Source organism: Coregonus lavaretus, assembly GCF_964263955.1.
Source record: "Coregonus lavaretus genome assembly, contig: HAP1_SCAFFOLD_1886, whole genome shotgun sequence".
Taxonomy (NCBI): Eukaryota; Metazoa; Chordata; class Actinopteri; order Salmoniformes; family Salmonidae; genus Coregonus; species Coregonus lavaretus.
In genome coordinates, this window is record NW_028158133.1 from 32,976 (window position 1) to 56,061 (window position 23,086).

Genomic DNA, 23,086 nt, shown 5'->3' on the forward strand with positions numbered 1-23,086 from the left:
GTTGGGGCGGTATGCAAATTGGAGTGGGTCTAGGGTTTCTGGGATAATGGTGTTGATGTGAGCCATGACCAGCCTTTCAAAGCACTTCATGGCTACAGACGTGAGTGCTACGGGTCGGTAGTCATTTAGGCAGGTTATCTTAGAGTCCTTGGGCACGGGGACTATGGTGGTCTGCTTGAAACACGTTGGTATTACAGACTCAGTCAGGGACATGTTGAAAATGTCAGTGAAGACACTTGCCAGTTGGTCAGCACATGCTCGGAGTACACGTCCTGGTAATCCGTCTGGCCCTGCGGCCTTGTGAATGTTGACCTGCTTAAAAGTCTTACTCACATCGGCTACGGAGAGCGTGATCACATAGTCATCCGGAACAGCTGGTGCTCTCATGCATGCTTCAGTGTTGCTTGCCTCGAAGCGAGCATAGAATTGGTTTAGCTCGTCTGGTAGGCTTGTGTCACTGGGCAGCTCGCGGCTGTGCTTCCCTTTGTAGTCTGTAATAGTTTTCAAGCCCTGCCACATCCAACGAGCGTCAGAGCCAGTGTAGTACGATTCAATCTTAGTCCTGTATTGACTCTTTGCCTGTTTGATGGTTCGTCGGAGGGCATAGCGGGATTTCTTATAAGCGTCCGGGTTAGAGTCCCGCTCCTTGAAAGCGGCAGCTCTACCCTTTAGCTCAGTGCGGATGTTTCTTGTAATCCATGGCTTCTGGTTGGGGTATGTACGTACGGTCACTGTGGGGACGACATCATCGATGCACTTATTGATGAAGCCAGTGACTGATGTGGTGTACTCCTCAATGCTGTCTGAAGAATCCCGGAACATGTTCCAGTCTGTGCTAGCAAAACAGTCCTGTAGCTTAGCATCTGCGTCATCTGACCACTTTTTTATTAACCGATTCACTGGTGCTTCTTACTTTAGTTTTTGCTTATAAGCAGGAATCAGGAGGATAGAGTTATGGTCAGATTTGCCAAATGGAGGGCGAGGGAGAGCTTTGTATGCGTCTCTGTGTGTGGAGTGAAGGTGGTCTAGAGTTTTTTTTCCTCTGGTTGCACATTTAACATGCTGGTAGAAATTAGGTATTTTCATCAAGGATCTCTCTGTACTTTGCTCCGTTAAACTTTGCCTCGATCCTGACTGGTCTCCCAGTCCCTTGCGCTGAAAAACATCCCCACAGCATGATGCTGCCACCACCATGCTTCACCATAGAGATGGTGCCAGGTTTCCTCCAGACGTGATGCTTGGCATTCAGGCCAAAGAGTTCAATCTTGTTTCTCATGGTCTGAGTCTTTAGGTGCCTTTTGGCAAACTCCAAGCGGGCTGTCATGTGCCTTTTACTGAGGAGTGGCTTCCGTCTGGCCACTCTACCATAAAGGCCTGATTGGTAGAGTGCTGCAAAGATGGTTGTCCTTCTGGAAGATTCTCCCATCTCCACAGAGGAACTCTGGAGCTCTGTCAGAGTGACCATCGGGTTCTTGGTCACCTCCCTGACCAAGGCCCTTCTCCCCCGATTGCTCAGTTTGGCCGAGCGGCCAGCTCTAGGAAGAGTCTTGGTGTTTCCAAGCTTCTTCCATTTAAGAATGATGGAAGCCACTGTGTTCTTGGGGACCTTCAATTCTGCAGACATTTTTTGGTACCCTTCCCCAGATCTGTGCCTTGACACAATCCTGTCTCGGAGCTCTACGGACAATTCCTTCGACCTGATAGCTTGGTTTTTGTTCTGACATGCACTGTCAACTCTGGGACCTCATATATACAGATGTGTGCCTTTCCAAATCATGTCCAATCAATTGAATTTACCACAGGTGGACTCCAATTAAGTTGTAGAAACATCTCAAGGATGATCAATGGAAACAGGATGCAGCTGAGCTCAATTTCGAGTCTTATAGCAAAAGGTCTGAATACTTATGTCAATAAGGTATTTCTGTTAAACATTTTGAATAGATTTGCACTAATTTCGTTTCGTCATTATGGGGTATTGTGTGTAGATTGATGAGGAACATTTTTTATTTAATCAATTTTAGAATAACTCTAACATAACAAAATGTTGAAAAAGTGAAGGGGTCTGAATACTTTCTGAATGCACTGTACAATTACAGTATCTGTAAGATCCCTCAGTCTAGCAGCAAATTCCAAACACAGATTCAACCGTAACGACCAGGGAGGTTTTCCAATGCAACAAAATGTATTTAAATATAAAATAAGAAGCAGACATTGATTATTATCATTATTGATCATTAATATTAATATCCTTTTGAGGATGGTGAAGTTATTAATTACGCTTTGGATGGTGTATAAATACAACCGCTCAGGTATTTCACCATGAGGGAAATGGTGGCTTTAAAACAGTTACAGAGTTAAATGGCTGTGATAGGAGAAACCTGAGGATGGATCAACAACATTGTAGTTACTCCACAATACTAACCTAAAGGACAGAGTGAAAAGAAGGAAGCCCGTACAGAATACAAATATTCAAAAACATGCATCCTGTTTGCAACAAGGCACTAAAGTAATACTGCATCCTGTTTGCAACAAGGCACTAAAGTAATACTGCATCCTGTTTGCAACAAGGCACTAAAGTAATACTGCATCCTGTTTGCAACAAGGCACTAAAGTAATACTGCATCCTGTTTGCAACAAGGCACTAAAGTAATACTGCATCCTGTTTGCAACAAGGCACTAAAGTAATACTGCATCCTGTTTGCAACAAGGCACTAAAGTAATACTGCATCCTGTTTGCAACAAGGCACTAAAGTAATACTGCATCCTGTTTGCAACAAGGCACTAAAGTAAGGCTCCAAAAATGTGGCAAAGAAATTAACTTTATGTCCTGAATACAAAGCGTAATGTTTGGGGCAAATCCAACACAACACATCACTGAGTACCACGCTTCATATTTTCAAGCATGGCGGTGGCTGCATGTTATGGTATGTTTGTTATCGGCAAGGACTGGGGATTTTCTTTAGGATAAAAAATTGATGGAATAGAGCTAAGCACAGGCAAAATCCTAGAGGAAAACCTGATTCAGTCTGCTTTCCACCAGACACTGGGAGATTAATTCACCTTTCAGCAGGACAATAACCTAAAACACAAGGCCAAATCTACACTGGAGTTGGTTACTAAGACAACATTGAATGTTCCTGACTGGCCTAGTTATAGTTTTGACTTAAATTGGCTTGAAACATCTATGGCAAGACATGAAAATGGCTGTCTAGCACTGATTAACAACCAACTTGACAGAGCTTGAATAATTTAAAAAATAATAATGGGCAAATATTGTACAATCCAGGTGTGCAAAGCTCTTAGAGACTTACCCAGGAAGATTCACAGCTGTAATCGCTGCCAAAGGTGCTTCTACAAAGTATTGACTCAGGGGTGTGAATTTTCAATACATTTGCAAACTTTTTCTAAAAACGTGTTTTCACTTTATCATTATGGGGTGTTGTCTACAGATGGGTGAGAAAATAAATATATTTAATCTATTTTGAATTCAGGCTGAAACACAACAAAATGTGGAATAAGTCGAGGGATATGAATACTTTCTGAAGGCACTGTACAGCATTTTAGAATGAAACTCAATGTTTCTATTCATTATTTCAATTTATTCATTTTCTGATCTGACTTATCTTGAAAAGGAATTGACCCCAACCCTGGTAAGATGCTCATAAAACCATTCAATACAGTTATTCTCTCTCTCTCTCCCTCCTCCCTCCCCTCTCTCCCACCCCCTTCCCTCCTCCCCCCACCCTCCCCTCTCTCCCTCCTCTCTCTCTCTCTCTCTCTCTCTCCCTCCTCCCTCCCCTCTCCCCCACCCCCTTCCCTCCCACCCCCTTCCCTCCTCCCCCCACCCTCCCCTCTCTCCCTCCCCCTCCCTCCCCATGTTTCCTTCCCCCCTCCAACAGAATGGCTCTCTGTGCGTCCTTGAAGACCCTTGAGGTGTTCCCATTTAGAGACCCAGAGCTGTCTTCCCTCCTGCTATCCCAGCTCAACAGCCTGAGACAGGAGAGGATCCTAACTGACGTGCTGCTCTGTTCAGACAACACAGAGATCCCCTGCCACAGGAACGTCCTGGTGTCCTCCAGCCTATACTTCAGGTCAGCTACAATACAGTAGAAACGGATTGATTCATTATACAGAGAGCACAAGACAACCCAACCTCACCTAACACAACACGACTACAGAACCTCACCTAGAACACAACACGACTACAGAACCTCACCTAGAACACAACACGACTACAGAACCTCAGCTAACACAACACGACTACAGAACCTCACCTAGAACACAACACGACTACAGAACCTCACCTAGAACACAACACGACTACAGAACCTCAGCTAACACAACACGACTACAGAACCTCAGCTAACACAACACGACTACAGAACCTCACCTAACACAACACAACTACAGAACCTCAGCTAACACAACACGACTACAGAACCTCAGCTAACACAACACGACTACAGAACCTCACCTAACACAACACGACTACAGAACCTCACCTAACACAACACGACTACAGAACCTCACCTAGAACACAACACGACTACAGAACCTCAGCTAACACAACACGACTACAGAACCTCAGCTAACACAACACGACTACAGAACCTCACCTAGAACACAACACGACTACAGAACCTCAGCTAACACAACACGACTACAGAACCTCACCTAACACAACACGACTACAGAACCTCACCTAGAACACAACACGACTACAGAACCTCACCTAACACAACACGACTACAGAACCTCAGCTAACACAACACGACTGCAGAACCTCACCTAACACAACACGACTACAGAACCTCAGCTAACACAACACGACTACAGAACCTCAGCTAACACAACACGACTACAGAACCTCAGCTAACACAACACGACTACAGAACCTCACCTAACACAACACGACTACAGAACCTCAGCTAACACAACACGACTACAGAACCTCACCTAGAACACAACACGACTACAGAACCTCAGCTAACACAACACGACTACAGAACCTCACCTAACACAACACGACTACAGAACCTCAGCTAACACAACACGACTACAGAACCTCACCTAACACAACACGACTACAGAACCTCACCTAACACAACACGACTACAGAACCTCAGCTAACACAACACGACTACAGAACCTCACCTAACACAACACGACTACAGAACCTCACCTAGAACACAACACGACTACAGAACCTCAGCTAACACAACACGACTACAGAACCTCACCTAGAACACAACACGACTACAGAACCTCAGCTAACACAACACGACTACAGAACCTCAGCTAACACAACACGACTACAGAACCTCACCTAACACCATACGACTACAGAACCTCACCTAACACAACACAACTACAGAACCTCACCTAGAACACAACACGACTACAGAACCTCACCTAACACAACACGACTACAGAACCTCAGCTAACACAACACGACTACAGAACCTCACCTAACACAACACGACTACAGAACCTCAGCTAACACAACACGACTACAGAACCTCACCTAACACAACACGACTACAGAACCTCACCTAACACAACACGACTACAGAACCTCACCTAGAACACAACACGACTACAGAACCTCACCTAGAACACAACACGACTACAGAACCTCAGCTAACACAACACGACTACAGAACCTCACCTAACACAACACGACTACAGAACCTCACCTAACACAACACGACTACAGAACCTCACCTAACACAACACGACTACAGAACCTCACCTAACACAACACGACTACAGAACCTCACCTAGAACACAACACGACTACAGAACCTCACCTAGAACACAACACGACTACAGAACCTCACCTAGAACACAACACGACTACAGAACCTCACCTAGAACACAACACGACCACAGAACCTCACTTAGAACACAACACGACTACAGAACCACACCTAACACAACTACAGAACCTCACCTAACACAACTACAGAACCTCACCTAGAACACAATACAACTACAGATCCTCACCTAGAACACAACACGACTACAGAACCTCACCTAGAACACAACACGACTACAGAACCTCACCTAGAACACAACACGACTACAGAATCTCACCTAGAACACAACACGACTACAGAACCTCACCTAGAACACAACACAACTACTGAACCTCACCTAACACGACATGACTGCAGAACCTCACCTAACACGACACAACTACAGAACCTCAGCTAACACAACACGACTACAGAACCTCAGCTAACACAACACAACTACAGAACCTCACCTAACACAACACAACTACAGAACCTCACCTAACACAACACGACTACAGAACCTCACCTAACACCACATGACTACAGAACCTCACCTAACACAACACGACTACAGAACCTCACCTAACACAACACGACTACAGAACCTCACCTAACACCACATGACTACAGAACCTCACCTAACACAACACGACTACAGAACCTCACCTAGAACACAACACGACTACAGAACCTCACCTAACACAAGACAACATTATACAGAGACGACAACATTTTGGATGACCAGCAGGGCCACACCAGCCTGGGAGCAGAGGAGGGTACAGTACAATGTTCATGAGGCGTGTACCGATAGGACCATGAGGCGTGTTCCGATAGGACCATGAGGCGTGTTCCGATAGGACCATGAGGCGTGTACCGATAGGACCATGAGGCGTGTTCCGATAGGACCATGAGGCGTGTTCCGATAGGACCATGAGGCGTGTTCCGATAGGACGCATGAGGCGTGTACCGATAGGAAGTAATGATAGAAGTAGCCGATGCCAACATGATGACACTGATAAAATAGTACAAAGGGGGAAATATAGTATATAATATACAGTGGGTAGAACAAGTATTTGATACACTGCTGATTTTGCAGGTTTTCCTACTTACAAAGCATGTAGAGGTCTGTGATTTTTATCATAGGTACACTTCATCTGTGAGAGACGGAATCTAAAACAAAGATCCAGAAAATCACATTTTTAAGTAATTAATTTGCATTTTATTGCATGACATAAGTATTTGATCACCTACCAACCAGTAAGAATTCCGGCTCTCACAGACCTGTTAGTTTTTCTTTAAGAAGCCCTCCTGTTCTCCACTCATTACCTGTATTAACTGCACCTCTTTGAACTCGTTACCTGTATAAAAGACACCTGTCCACACACTCAATCAAACAGACTACAACCTCTCCACAATGGCCAAGACCAGAGAGCTGTGTAAGGGATAAAATTGTAGACCTGCACAAGGCTGGGATGGGCTACAGGACAATAGGCAAGCAGCTTGGTGAGAAGGCAACAACTGTTGGCGCAATTATTAGAAAATGGAAGAAGTTCAAGATGAAGGTCAATCACCCTCGGTCTGGGGCTCCATGCAAGATCTCACCTCGTGGGGCATCAATGATCATGAGGAAGGTGAGGGATCAGCCCAGAACTACACGGCAGGACCTGGTCAATGACCTGAAGAGAGCTGGGACCACAGTCTCAAAGAAAACCATTAGTAACACACTACGCCGTCATGGATTAAAATCCTGCAGCGCACGCAAGGTCCCCCTGCTCAAGCCAGCGCATGTCCAGGCCCGTCTGAAGTTTGCCAATGACCATCTGGATGATCCAGAGGAGGAATGGGAGAAGGTCATGTGGTCTGATGAGACAAAAATAGAGCTTTTTAGTCTAAACTCCACTCGCCGTGTTTGGAGGAATAAGAAGGATGAATACAACCCCAAGAACTCCATCCCAACCGTGAAGCATGGAGGTGGAAACATCATTCTTTGGGGATGCTTTTCTGCAAAGGGGACAGGACGACTGCACCGTATTGAGGGGAGGATGGATGGGGCCATGTATCGCGAGATCTTGGCCAACAACCTCCTTCCCTCAGTAAGAGCATTGAAGATGGGTCGTGGCTGAGTCTTCCAGCATGACAACGACCCGAAAAACACAGCCAGGGCAACTAAGGAGTGGCTCCGTAAGAAGCATCACAAGGTCCTGGAGTGGCCTAGCCAGTCTCCAGACCTGAACCCAATAGAAAATCTTTGGAGGGAGCTGAAAGTCCGTATTGCCCAGCGACAGCCCCGAAACCTGAAGGATCTGGAGAAGGTCTGTATGGAGGAGTGGGCCAAAATCCCTGCTGCAGTGTGTGCAAACCTGGTCAAGACCTACAGGAAATGTATGATCTCTGTAATTGCAAACAAAGGTTTCTGTACCAAATATTAAGTTCTGCTTTTCTGATGTATCAAATACTTATGTCATGCAATAAAATGCAAATGAATTACTTAAAAATCATACAATGTGATTTTCTGGAGTTTTGTTTTAGATTCAGTCTCACAGTTGAAGTGTACCTATGATAAAAATTACAGACCTCTACATGCTTTGTAAGTAGGAAAACCTGCAAAATCGGCAGTGTATCAAATACTTGTTCTCCCCACTGTATATAGTTAATAACTGTTCTATGGATGTGTGTGTGGATGTGAGTGTAGGCTGTACGTTTTGGTGTGAATATGTATAGGAGGGCGGGAGAGTGAATGAAGGAGAATGGATTAGTAACTTTTTTTATTTTTTTATTTTACCTTTATTTAACCAGGTAAGCCAGTTGAGAACAAGTTCTCGTTTACAACTGCGACCTGGCCAAGATAAAGCAAAGCAGTGCGATAAAAACAACAACACAGAGTTACATATGGGGTAAAAAAAAACAAAGTCAAAAATACCACAGAAAATATATATACAGTGTGTGCAAATGTAGCAAGTTATGGAGGTAAGGCAATAAATAGGCCATAGTGCAAAATAATTACTATTAGTATTATCACTGGAATGATAGATGTGCAAGAGATGATGTGCAAATAGAGATACTGGGGTGCAAATGAGCAAAATAAATAACAATATGGGGATGAGGTAGTTGGGTGGGCTAATTTCAGATGGGCTGTGTACAGGTGCAGTGATCGGTAAGCTGCTCTGACAACTGATGCTTAAAGTTAGTGAGGGAGATAAGAGTCTCCAGCTTCAGAGATTTTTGCAATTCGTTCCAGTCATTGGCAGCAGAGAACTGGAAGGAATGGCGGCCAAAGGAGGTGTTGGCTTTGGGGATGACCAGTGAGATATACCTGCTGGAGCGCATACTACGGGTGGGTGTTGCTATGGTGACCAATGAGCTAAGATAAGGCGGAGATTTGCCTAGCAGTGATTTATAGATGGCCTGGAGCCAGTGGGTTTGGCGACGAATATGTAGTGAGGACCAGCCAACAAGAGCGTACAGATCACAATGGTGGGTAGTATATGGGGCATTGGTGACAAAACAGATGGCACTGTGATAGACTACATCCAATTTGCTGAGTAGAGTGTTGGAGGCTATTTTGTAAATGACATCGCCGAAGTAGGATCGGTAGGATAGTCAGTTTTACGAGGGCATGTTTGGCAGCATGAGTGAAGGAGGCTTTGTTGCGAAATAGGAAGCCGATTCTAGATTTAACTTTGGATTGGAGATGCTTAATGTGAGTCTGGAAGGAGAGTTTACAGTCCAACCAGACACCTAGGTATTTGTAGTTGTCCACATACTCTAGGTCAGACCCGTCGAGAGTAGTGATTCTAGTCGGGTGGGCGGGTGCCAGCAGCGTTCGTTTGAAGAGCATGCATTTAGTTTTACTAGCGTTTAAGAGCAGTTGAAGGCTACGGAAGGAGTGTTGTATGGCATTGAAGCTCGTTTGGAGGTTTGTTAACACAGTGTCCAATGAAGGGCCAGATGTATACAAAATGGTGTCGTCTGCGTAGGGGTGGATCTGAGAGTCAACAGCAGCAAGAGCGACATCATTGATATACACAGAGAAAAGAGTCGGCCCAAGAATTGAACCCTGTGGCACCCCCATAGAGACTGCCATAGGTCCAGACAACAGGCCCTCCGATTTGACACATCGAACTCTATCTGAGAAGTAGTTGCATGGGCAAGTTGCAGCGGAGGGTGCAGAGCTGGTGGCCGGGGTAGGGGTAACCAGGTGGAAAGCATGGCCAGCTGTAGCAAAATGCTTGTTGAAATTCTCGATTATTGTAGATTTATCGGTGGTGATAGTGTTTCCTAGCCTCAGTGCAGTGGGCAGCTGGGAGGAAGTGCTCTTATTCTCCATGGACTTTACAGTGTCCCAAAACTTTTTGGAGATAGTGCTACAGGATGCACATTTCTGTTTGAAAAAGCTAGCCTTCGCTTTCCTAACTGCTTGTGTATATTGGTTCCTAACTTCCCTGAAAAGTTGCATATCGCGGGGGCTATTCGATGCTAATGCAGTACGCCACAGGATGTTTTTGTGCTGGTCAAGGGCAGTCAAGTCTGAAGAGAACCAGGGGCTATATCTGTTCTTAGTTCTGAAGCTTATTTAAGATTGAGAGGAAAGCACTTTTAAAGAACAACCAGGCATCCTCTACTAACGGAATGAGATCGATATCCATCCAGGATACCTGGGCCAGGTCAATTAGGAAGGCCTGCTCGCTAAAGTGTTTTAGGGAGCTTTTGACAGTGATGAGGGGTGGTCGTTTGACCGCGGACAATGAGGCAGTGATCGCTGAGATCCTGGTTGAAGACAGCGGAGGTGTATTTAGAGGGTAAGTTAGTCAGGATGATATCTATGAGGGTGCCCATGTTTACGGATTTAGGGTTGTACCTGGTAGGTTCCTTGATAATTTGTGTGAGATTGAGGGCATCTAGTTTGGATTGTAGGATGGCCGGGATGTTAAGCATATCCCAGTTTAGGTCACCAAGCAGTACGAACTCTGAGGATAGATGGGGGGCAATCATGTTCACATATGGTGTCCAGGGCACAGCTGGGGGCTGAGGGGGGTCTGTAGCAAGCGGCAACAGTGAGAGACTTATTTCTGGAAAGGTGGATTTTTAGAAGTAGGAGCTCAAACTGTTTGGGCACAGACCTGGATAGTATGATAGAGCTCTGCAGGCTATCTCTACAGTAGATTTTAACTCCACCCCCTTTGGCAGTTCTATCTAGATGGAAAATGTTGTAGTTGGGGATGGACATTTCTGAATTTTTGGTGGCCTTCCTAAGCCAGGATTCAGACACTGCTAGAACATCACGGTTGGCGGAGTGTGCTAACGCAGTGAATAACTCAAACTTAAGAAGGAGGCTTCTGATGTTAACGTGCAGAAAACCAAGGCTTTTACGGTTACAGAAGTCAACAAATGATAACTCCTGGGGAGTAGAAGTGATACTGGGGGCTGCAGGGCCTGTACATATAATAATAATAATAATAATAATAATAATAATAATAATAATAATAATAATATGCCATTTAGCAGACGCTTTTATCCAAAGCGTCTTACAGTCATGTGTGCATACATTTTGAAGAGAGCCAACAACTAACTACAGGTTAAACTCAAATAAAGCATACTATTAAATGGCAAATAAACCTGGTAAACATCTCGAAGCTCTCACAAAACCAAACCAGTTATAATTTAAAAAGACAAGGATACAAATGGTTTTAATTAGAAACAACAACACTATTAATGACCATTTTAAAAGCTTCTATAAAAACCTATATAAATAGTGGCGATTTTAGCATATAAATCTTGGTGGGGCAAACAAAAACAAAACAGTTTGGATACATGCCAGCAAACCCACTACACAACACAACACTAAACAATACATTAATTTAACTATAACGGTGACAAACGGTGCTCCCAAACTGTTAGGGCCTCCATAAATCTGTCCCAACAGCAGAGCTTTCTTTTCAGCACCATGGAGTGAATCCTTACCACTGCTCCACCTGGCTATCAGAGGCAGCTGTCCCAACACCTTACCACTGCTCCACCTGGCTATCAGAGGCAGCTGTCCCAACACCTTACCACTGCTCCACCTGGCTATCAGAGGAGCCTCGTCTGGCAGCGAAACTGGTCATTCAGCCTCATTTACTGCTTTTAATAAAACATAGCTGATATGGCTGACTTGCTTAAACAAATGTGGTTTCTACTGACAATTAAGATGTACAAACTATGGCATAAGGGGACGATGAGCGGACAAGAGGCAATCCGACATTTCGATTAAGACATTAATGAGCGAGCTAGGACGGACGTAGTCAATATAACTATTTGTTTAGCCCCTTTGAAATGTACAGCGACAGAATTCAGAACATGGGCCGTTCTTACAGTGTTCTCCCTGTACACCAAGTCAGAACCGTAGGATAAATAAAGGGGGCATATAAGCAGACAATGAAAGCTCTTACAATATTCGATGATTACATTTCTCTAAAACAGGCTATAGGCTACATGTGCACCACCAAGTCAGAACAGTAGGCTAAGTTATGAGGGGAAAAGGGACCAAATTATTAGGGTGAGGCACATGGGCTACTAACAGCTTACTACACAACATACACTTAGTATTACTTTCTTAGCTACAGTATACATATCTCCCTGGCATATTACATCATTTATGCAGCAGCATACAATACATTTTTGGACTCACCTTGTTGTGCTGTGCTCACTTCAACAGGAAGGTGGCGCGGTGGTCCTTCATGTGGGCAAATTTTGTCATCAAAGTCTGGCATTCTCTGGATTTATGGTGCTTTCAAGACAACTGGGAACTCTGAAAAAAACAAGGTCGAATCATGACATCAGTGATCTTCAGGTCGGAGCTCTAGAAAGAGGCCCGAGTTTCCGACTTGGAGTTCCGAGTTGGATGACCGTTCAAAACGTATTTTCCCAGTCGGGGCTCGTTTTTTTCAAAGTTCCCAGTTGTCTTGAACTCACTGAAGTCTGAGATTTCCCAGTTCCGAGTTTCCAGTTGTTTTGAACGCGGCAGAAGTCATGCTGGATTGACAGCATGGCCAATGTATTAAACTGTTTCTGGCCCATAATGTTGAATGTATATCCTTTTAAGCTTGGAAAAGAGGCCCTTAAACCCAGACTTGGACCCCACACCCTCTCCACTGAATAGCAGGCTAGTGATTGCTTTGCAATACTTGCAGTTAGCCACCGATTCCTTCCAAAACACTCATTGTTGAATTTGCGATTTCCAACTTGTTGTGTAATGTTTATGTCCAATGGCCGATGAGCACCGATATGTTTTATCTATAATTTCTCTTCATAATTTCTTCATATGACAAGGATTGAAAATGATTTTCCAGTAGATTGGCGACTTGATTCATGATGATGACTGCTAGCTTGTTAGCTAAGATTTTGAAAGTATTGATGTTTACATAATCAGTCCAATCAAAGCTACGGTAGATATAACGTGATTTGATGTCATTTTATATGTGGCCAATGACCTTGAGCCTTCTTGGATGGGCACTTCTAATGTAACTCTATGGCAACACCCAAGGGGCTTGAATTTTCTAGCTTTACCCGTAGATTCTGCAGTGACGTAGTGTCCCCATGAGTGACAGAACACTGAGCCAATCACGGCGCAACTAGAGAACATTACCAACCCCTACGCTCCGTATTTTCCGCTGGCTGCCCCACCTCCACAGAAAGCACTGAGCTAGGCTGAAACACCTGCATTTAGGAGCTGCCTTACTCAAGAAAACAAAAAAGAGACCATATTTGTATGCGGCTTTATTAACTCAATGTTATTTGTAATTTTTTTTACATTGTTTGCAAACTGGTAGGTGACACGTATTAATGCCCAAATAATTTTTTCAGCTAAACAGGTGGGCCTCAAAATGACGGGTCGCCACTCTATATAAAAATAGACATTTACAAACAAATGCAAGAACATGATTCAATATAATACAATACGCTAAAAAACAAGATATAGATTTATCAATAATAGCTGTAGATGCCGAAAAGCCTTTCGACCGTCTTGAATGGACTTTTCTATTCAAAACTTTGGAGGCCTTCAACTTTCCATCTGAAATAATACATTTTATAAAAATATTATATAAATGTCATTAAGCAAAAATATACACAAATAATACATTATCTGATGAAATTGCTTTAGAAAGGGGGACAAGACAGGGATGTCCTCTCTCCCCCTTCCTGTTTGCACTGGCAATTGAACCGCTTGCAGAAAGAATTAGACAGGACCCAAACATAACAGGTATCAGAATTGGTGAACATGAATATAAACTAAACTTATTTGCAGATGATCTCCTGATATACCTGACTATAATATTGAAAACTCAATGTCCCCCTTGCTAAAAATACTGTATTTTCAGAATACTTTTAAAATCTCAAGATATAAAATGAATTTAATAAATTACGTGGAAAAAAACGGAAATAACGGCAATAGGAAAAATTAAAAGAATAACTCTGATCTACAGTAATCCTTTAAGTGGACCACAACAAATACTTAAGATGCTTAATAAGTGTCAACAAACAACAGATATATAAAGGTAACTTTATCCCATTACTCAACAATATGAAAGCAGATCTAATTAAATGGAACAATCTTCAGGCTCCCAAAGTTTTTATATTTATTCTCGGTAATACCAATTACCCTACCGAAGACATTCTTTAAAAAAGTTTACTCATACAATAGACTTTATCTTTATCAAATAAAACTCAGAATAAAAAGGGTGGTTTTAACCTCTGACTTGGAATTGCATCAACTTGCCACCCAAGGCTTTTACTTGAGACATATATTTAAATGCACTAAAGAGGAAAAATGTATACATACTGAAGATGCACATGCTCACCCCCAGAATATTTTCATGTGTCTATTTTCAAAGGATAAAGCTAAGAACATTAACAACTTCATAGTTAAAAACACTATAAACGTATTCTACAACAACCAATATCACTCCCAAAAAACACAACCTTATGGAACAATCCTTGGATAGCTTTTCAGAATGCACTAATAAACTGGTCTGCGTGGAAAATTAAAGGCATAGAAACCGGAAATAACTTGGTAACAGGAAATACATTTATTTCCATGACAGAATCAAACAGCAATTTTGGACTGACCAATGTAGATATTTTCAAAAAACATGCAACTTAAAAGTTTCATATCACGAAATTTCGATTTGAAATATTTTGTACATCAGAGCAATGTTGAGGGAATCCTATTTGAATCAGAAAATAATATTCATATGAAAAACCTTTAAAATAACTGATATTGGCACAAGATGAAGGGAGTGTTGGAACATAACTAACGGAATTACAGATAACTAAAATGTACGCTTAATCCAGTATAAACTAATGTATAGAGTTATGGTCAGATTTGCCAAATGGAGGGCGAGGGAGAGCTTTGTACGCGTCTCTGTGTGTGGAGTAAAGGTGGTCTAGAGGTTTTTTTCCTCTGGTTGCACATTTAACATGCTGGTAGAAATTAGGTAGAACGGATTTAAGTTTCCCTGCATTAAAGTCCTCGGCCACTAGGAGCGCTGCCTCTGGATGAGCGTTTTCCTGTTTACTTATGGCCTTATATAGCTCATTGAGTGCAATCTTAGTGCCAGCATCGGTTTGTGGTGGTAAATAGACAGCTACGAAAAATATAGAAGAAAACTATTTTTGTAAATAGTGTGGTCTACAGCTTATCATGAGATACTCTACCTCAGGCGAGCAAAACCTCGAGACTTCCTTAGTATTAGATTTTATGCACCAGCGGTTGTTTACAAATATACACAGACTGCCACCCCTTGTCTTACCGGAGTCAGCCGTTCTGTCCTGCCGATTTAGCGTATATCCTGCCAGCTGTATGTTATCCATGTCGTCGTTCAGCCATTTCCCGTTGGTAGGATATCCTTGATCTTAGGTCGTCCATTTTGTTTTCAAATGATTGTACGTTGGCTAATACGATTGATGGAAGAGGCAGATTACTCGCTCCTTACAAGGCACCTGACCTACATCCACGATATCTCTGTCTCTTTCTCATGCGAATGACGGGGATTTGGGCCTTGTCTATGGAATATCCTTTGCGTCCGACTCGTTGAAGAAAAAATCTTCGTCCAATACGAGGGGAGTAATCACTGTCCTGATATCCAGAAGCTCTTTTTGGTCATAAGAGACGGTGGCAGAAACACTATTGACAGAATAAATTACAAAAACACACATAATAGCACAATTGGTTAGAGGGACGTAAAACGGCAGCCATCTCCTCCGGTGCCATTTACACCAATTGTCATGCATATTCCTCAGGGCCATGTTCTGCAGTAACCTGTCATGCATATTCCTCAGGGCCATGTTCTGCAGTAACCTGTCATGCATATTCCTCAGGGCCATGTTCTGCAGTAACCTGTCATGTATATTCCTCAGGGCCATGTTCTGCAGTAACTTTGTGGAGAGCAGCCAGGGTCGGGTGGATCTGAAGGGTATCTCCCCTGACGTGCTCTGTGGCATAGTGGACTATGTGTATACAGGAGCCATCACCATCAGCATGGACATAGTGCTTCCTCTAATGCAGGCTGCCTCCATGCTGTACTATGGACGGCTGTTTGAGGCCTGCTCCACCTTCCTGCAGGTGACTACGGATGGAAATCAGCTTTGTTGCTAACTCTGGGACTTATGTTGACACTGCAGTATTGATGGATGTGACTGTGCCACTAACTCCTGATTGTGTACGATGTATTGTGTTTGTGAATCAGGCCTCCCTTGCAAAAGAGACTTTGGTCTCAATGGGACTTCCCTGCTTAAATAAAGGTTAAATGAAGTAAGAAATGATAATAAATGTGCACTCACACACGGCCTATGTTAAATGATCATATATTTCAGGAGCAGCTGAGCCCAGACAACTGTCTCAGTATGATCCGACTGTCAGAGATCCTCCACTGTGACAGTCTGAAGGAGAAGGCCAAGGAGATGGCCGTGCGGAGCTTCTCAGATGTAGCTGCCTCCGAGGACTTCTGTGAGCTCTCCTTACCTGAGCTCATGTGTTACCTGGAGGATGACCGACTGTGTGCCGAGGAGGAGCAGGTGATATGAGATGAGATGAGATGAGATGAGTTGAGGTGAGGTGAGGTGAGAAGAGGTGAGGTGAGGTGAGAAGAGGTGAGGTGAGATATGAAAAAAATAAATAAAGGATAAGATTAGATCAAATAAGGTAAGATAGTACTAATCCCCCATGTTAAAAACTAAAAGTCACATTTCCCAGGTGTTTGAGACCCTCCTGGCATGGATCCACCACGACCCGTTCTCCCGGCGCGGCGCCATCCACGACCTCTTCAAGAAGGTGCGTCTGCGCTACATCCACCCCACCTACCTGTTCCAGTTCATCGCCAACGACCCGCTCGTCCAGTCCTCCACGCTCTGCACCGAGATCATCGAGTCCGTCCGTCGCCTCATGCTCTCAGTCAGTGCCAAGTGCGGCCGTGAGCTGAAGCCCCTCTGGACCACACCACGCCGTTACACCTGCCGAGAGACGCTCGTGGTGGTCGGCGGGCGCAAGAACAACGAGCAGACGTCCCGGGAAGCCCTGCTCTATGACGAGAGGACTCAGCGCTGGCAGTGGCTGGCCAAGCTGCCCCTGCGGCTCTACAAGGCCTCCTACGTCTGCATCCACAGCATCCTGTACGTGGTGGGGGGGCTCAGCCTCAGCATGGCCTCGGGAGACAGCTCTGTATCTGCCACCGTCTACACTCTCTCCCTCAAGACCAACCAGGTACGTAAGGCTACTGACAGTTTGTCCAGAAAAATATGTATTTTTAAGTTAGATTTTATTGTGCTGATCGATAATTATTTTGTATTGTGTATTTATGAACATTTTAAATTTCAGCCTTAGCTGCTATTGACACCATGTAATGTTGCCTTTATTGAAATCGACCAGTGGAGGACGGCTGAGCCCATGCTGGAGCCGCGCTACGCCCACCAGAGTGTCTCCTACCTCCACTTTATCTTTGTCCTGGGGGGGATCGGAGTAGACAAACAGATCTCCAACTCTGTGGAGAGGTACAACAGTATGTTTAACCAATGGGAGGCCATGGCTCCTCTCCCCACCGCCGTGCTGCACCCCGCCGTCGCCGCCAACGACCAGAGGGTCTACGTGTTCGGAGGGGAGGACGCCATGCAGAACCCTGTCAGGGAGATACAGGTAACCAATCAATCAACGCAACAGTTGTATCAAAGCAGGGAGGAGGCAATTCCTGTCCTCTAGTGTGTTTTTTTTTTTGTTATTTAACTAAGCAAGTCAGTCAAGAACAAATTCTTATTCACAATGACGGCCAAACCCAAACCCAAACGACGCTGGGCGCCGCCCTACGGGACTCCCAATCATGGCCTGCAGCTGCCTAATAAACATAAACTAACAGTCTATTAAGCTACTGTGTATGTATGCTATGTATGCTATGTATGCTATGTATGCTATGTAAGCTAATGTGTATGTATGCTATGTAAGCTAATGTGTATGTATACTATGTATGCTATGTATGCTATGTATGCTATGTATGCTATGTAAGCTAATGTGTATGTATGCTATGTAAGCTAATGTGTATGTATGCTATGTATGCTATATATGCTATGTATGCTATGTATGCTATGTAAGCTAATGTGTATGTATGCTATGTAAGCTAATGTGTATGTATGCTATGTATGCTATGTATGCTATGTATGCTATGTATGCTATGTATGCTATTGTGTTTATTGATTAATTCCAGTTAATCATTTTGGATTGAAAAAGTCTAGGTAGCCTAGTCAGCCCAAGTTTGAATATTAACTAAATTTGATCCCTTTCACATTTTCTCACAAACAAATACACCACTTCATTTACAACTGTAGCTCAGCTGGTAGAGCACGGCGCTTCTAACGCCAGGGTAGTGGGTTCGATCCCCGGGACCACCCATACACAAAAATGTACGCACGCATGACTGTCAGTCGCTTTGGATAAAAGCGTCTGCTAAATGGCATATTATTATTATATTATTACACTGGCCAGAGGGACAGGGCACATAGTAGGCTACACTAAAGCTTGTCTCATGGACTCGACGTAACATAATACATGTAAATCCTGGACAGTAAAATGTGTATGATATGTTACGTTTGGTATGGTTACACGAGACAGAAGGTTACATAATAAGGCAAAAAATAAGGGTGGTTGGTCGGGGTAAATGGGTGGGCATGTAACCCTAACCCAAAGGTCGGGGTAAATGGGTGGGCATATAACCCTAACCCAAAGGTTGGGGTAAATGGGTGGGCATATAACCCTAACCCAAAGGTTGCGTGTTCGAATCTCATCACGGACAACGTTTACTAATTAACAGCTTTGCAGCTACTTACTACTTTTTAGCTACTTTGCAACTACTTAGCATGTTAGCTAACCCTTAACCCCTAGCTAACCCTTAACCCCTAGCTAACCCTTAACCCCTAGCTAACGTTAGCCAACTAGCTAACGTTAGCGTCAGCCACTTAGTCACCTAGCTAATGTTGGCCACAACAAATTGGATTTGCTACATATTATATGATTTGCCAATTCGTAACATATTGTACGAATTGTAATTCGTAACATATCGTACGAAATGGATGATGGACATCCACAAATTAATACATACAGTGGCTTGCGAAAGTATTCACCCTAGAATTAAAATGGATTTTTTTGGGGGGTTTGTATCATTTGATTTACACAACATGCCTACTACTTTGAAGATACAAAATATTTTTTGGGGTGAAACAAACAAGAAATAAGACAAAAAAACAGAAAACTTGAGGTGAACCTCCATCCCAGTCTCAAATCTCTGGAAGACTGAAACAGGTTTCCCTCAAGGATTTCCCTGTATTTAGCGCCATCCATCATTCCTTCAATTCTGACCAGTTTCCCAGTCCCCGCCGATGAAAAACATCCCCACAGCATGATGATGCCACCACCATGCTTCACTGTGGGGATGGTGTTCTTGGGGTGATGAGAGGTGTTGGGTTTGCACCAGACATAGCATTGTCCTTGATGGCCAAAAAGCTCAATTTTAGTCTCATCTGACCAGAGTACCTTCTTCTATATGTTTGGGGAGTCTCCCACATGGCTTTTGGCGAACACCAAACGTGTTTGCTTATTTTTTTCTTTAAGCAATGGCTTTTTTCTGGCCACTCTTCCATAAAGCCCAGCTCTGTGGAGTGTTCGGCTTAAAGTGGTCCCATGGACAGATACTCCAATCTCCGCTGTGGAGCTTTGCAGCTCCTTCAGTGTTATCTTTGGTCTCTTTGTTGCCTCTCTGATTAATGCCCTCCTTGCCTGGTCCTCTCTTGCCTGGCCCTCTCTTGGCAGGTTTGTTGTGGTGCCATATTCTTTAAATTTTTTAATAATGGATTTAATGGTGCTCCGTGGGATGTTCAAAGTTTCTGATATTTTTTTATAACCCAACCCTGATTTGTACTTCTCCACAACTTTGTCCCTGACCTGTTTGGAGAGCTCCTTGGTCTTCATGGTGCCGCTTGCTTGGTGGTGCCCCTTGCTTAGTGGTGTTGCAGACTCTGGGGCCTTTCAGAACAGGTGTATAGTAGTCATTTAGGCAGGTTATCTTAGTGTCCTTGGGCACAGGGACTATGGTGGTCTGCTTGAAACGTGTTGGTATTACAGACTCAGTCAGGACATGTTGAAAATGTCAGTGAAGACACTTGCCAGTTGGCCAGCACATGCTCGGAGTACACGTCCTGGTATTCCGGCCTTGTGAATGTTGACCTGCTTAAAAGTCTTACTCACATCGGCTACGGAGAGCGTGATCACATAGTCATCCGGAACAGCTGGTGCTCTCATGCATGCTTCAGTGTTGCTTGCCTCGAAGCGAGCATAGAAGTGGTTTAGCTCGTCTGGTAGGCTTGTGTCACTGGGCAGCTCGCGGCTGTGCTTCCCTTTGTAGTCTGTAATAGTTTTCAAGCCCTGCCACATCCGACGAGCGTCAGAGCCAGTGTAGTACAATTCAATCTTAGTCCTGTATTGACTCTTTGCCTGTTTGATGGTTCGTCGGAGGGCATAGCGGGATTTCTTATAAGCGTCCGGGTTAGAGTCCCACTCCTTGAAAGCGGCAGCTCTACCCTTTAGCTCAGTACGGATGTTCCCTGTAATCCATGGCTTCTGGTTGGGGTATGTTCGTACGGTCACTGTGGGGACGACGTCATCGATGCACTTATTGATGAAGCCAGTGACTGATGTGGTGTACTCCTCAATGCTATCGGAAGAATCCCGGAACATGTTCCAGTCTGTGCTAGCAAAACAGTCCTGTAGCTTAGCATCTGCTTCATCTGACCACTTTTTTATTAACCGAGTCACTGGTGCTTCTTGCTTTAGTTTTTGCTTATAAGCAGCAATCAGGAGGATAGAGTTATGGTCAGATTTGCCAAATGGAGGGCGAGGGAGAGCTTTGTATGCGTCTCTGTGTGTGGAGTAAAGGTGCTAATTTCAACATGCTGGTTGAAATTAGGTAGAACGGATTTAAGTTTCCCTGCATTAAAGTCCCCGGCCACTAGGAGCGCTGTCTCTGGATGAGCGTTTTCCTGTTTACTTATGGCCTTATACAGCTCATTCAGTGCAATCTTAATGCCAGCATCGGATTGTGGTGTTAGATAGACAGCTACGACAAATATAGATGAAAACTCTATTGGTAAATAGTGTGGTCTACAGCTTATCATGAGATACTCTACCTCAGGCGAGCAAAACCTCGAGACTTCCTTAGTATTAGATTTCGTGCACCAGCTGTCGTTTACAAATATACACAGACCGCCACCCCTTGTCTTACCGGAGTCAGCCGTTCTATCCTGCCGATGTAGCGTATATCCTGCCAGCTGTATGTTATCCATGTCGTCGTTCAGCCACGACTCGGTGAAACATAAGATATTACAGTTTTTAATGTCCCGTTGGTAGGATAAACGTAATATTAGGTCATCTAATTTAAGGATCCCGACCTGCAATTTCCGTGAATCTGATTGGTCAAGACACGCAAAGAGCCTGCAGCAGCACTCCGATGTGAAGGACAGAGAAATTGTGCACGAGACAAATCATGAGGCAAATTGGTTAAAAAAAACTGCACTTTGCCCTTATTAAACTAAGTGTCACCTCACCACACGTTTCCTGGCGGCCTGACATTGACTGACTGACTGATCTCTCTGGTGTCTCCGTCTCTCAGGTGTACCACATCTCCAGGAACCTGTGGTCCAGACTGGAGACCCGGACGGTGAAGAACGTCTGTGCACCTGCTGCTGTCATCGAGGACAAGATCTACATCATTGGAGGTGAACAGGCTGCCGCTTTCAACATGTTTACCTTTGTTTACCTGGTCTATCATGTGTAATATCCACAGCTGTTGCGGTCCACATGAGTTGATTAGCATGTCTCTCTTTTTCTTCTTAAATGGAGTCATCTCCTTTCAACTTTAATTACTTTGATGTTGTGATTCTGAACAATCTGTGGGTAGGCTGTGGAACCCTATTCCCTAGGGGCTCTGCTCAAAAGTAGTGCACTATATAGGGAATAGGCTGCTATTTTGGACGCAGGCTGTGAATCTGTCTTAAGAGTCACTGTATTGGAAATGTTGTCATTTCTAGGGTACACTAGACGGATGATCGCCTACGACACCAAAGCCAACAAGTTTGTAAAGTGTGAGAACCTGAAGGAGAGGCGGATGCACCACAGCGCCACGGTCATCAACAACAAGCTGTACGTGACGGGGGGGCGCTTCCTGAACGGGCACGACGCCATCGAGGACTCGGACTGCTTCGAGTGTTACGACCCCAAGACGGACGTGTGGACCTCCAAGGGGACGCTGCCATACAAACTGTTTGACCACGGCTCCCTGCCTCTGGTCTGTGTCTCCAACAGGCCCAACCCCCCCTGAGTGACCCGCAACATCTTATCCACATCATCTGGTCGTCTGGAGTCGAACAGTGGGTTTGACCTCTACAGCTGCTTCTCTGTCCTCCATTACAGATGCAATGTCCTCCAATCCTCCAGTCCGGTGTCACATTTGAGCTGGTCCACAAACTGTATATGATCTCTCTGATGACCTGTGACCCACAACATCCCCAAAACTCCTTGTACTCCTAGCCTAGCGGGCTCCTAGCCTAGCCTAGCCTAGCGGGCTCCTAACCTAGCCTAGCCTAGCGGGCTCCTAACCTAGCCTAGCCTAGCGGGCTCCTAACCTAGCTTAGCCTAGCGGGCTCCTAGCCTTTTATTTTGTATTTATTTAACCTTTATTTAACTAGGCAAGTCAGTTAAGAACAAATTCTTATTTACA

At 44.3% G+C, this 23,086-nt stretch overlaps 1 protein-coding gene across 1 annotated transcript; it reads left to right on the plus strand.

Moving 5' to 3' along the window:
* Nucleotides 1–3,900: 3,900 nt before the first annotated feature.
* Nucleotides 3,901–22,687, plus strand: LOC311124380 (kelch-like protein 38; the record flags this gene model as incomplete). Its single annotated transcript, XM_084198542.1, has 7 exons — nt 3,901–4,091; nt 16,194–16,398; nt 16,650–16,850; nt 17,029–17,535; nt 17,701–17,964; nt 21,980–22,085; nt 22,398–22,687. 7 exons carry the CDS (start codon nt 3,901–3,903, stop codon nt 22,685–22,687), a joined length of 1,764 nt encoding a protein of 587 aa, XP_084054668.1.
* Nucleotides 22,688–23,086: the final 399 nt, after the last annotated feature.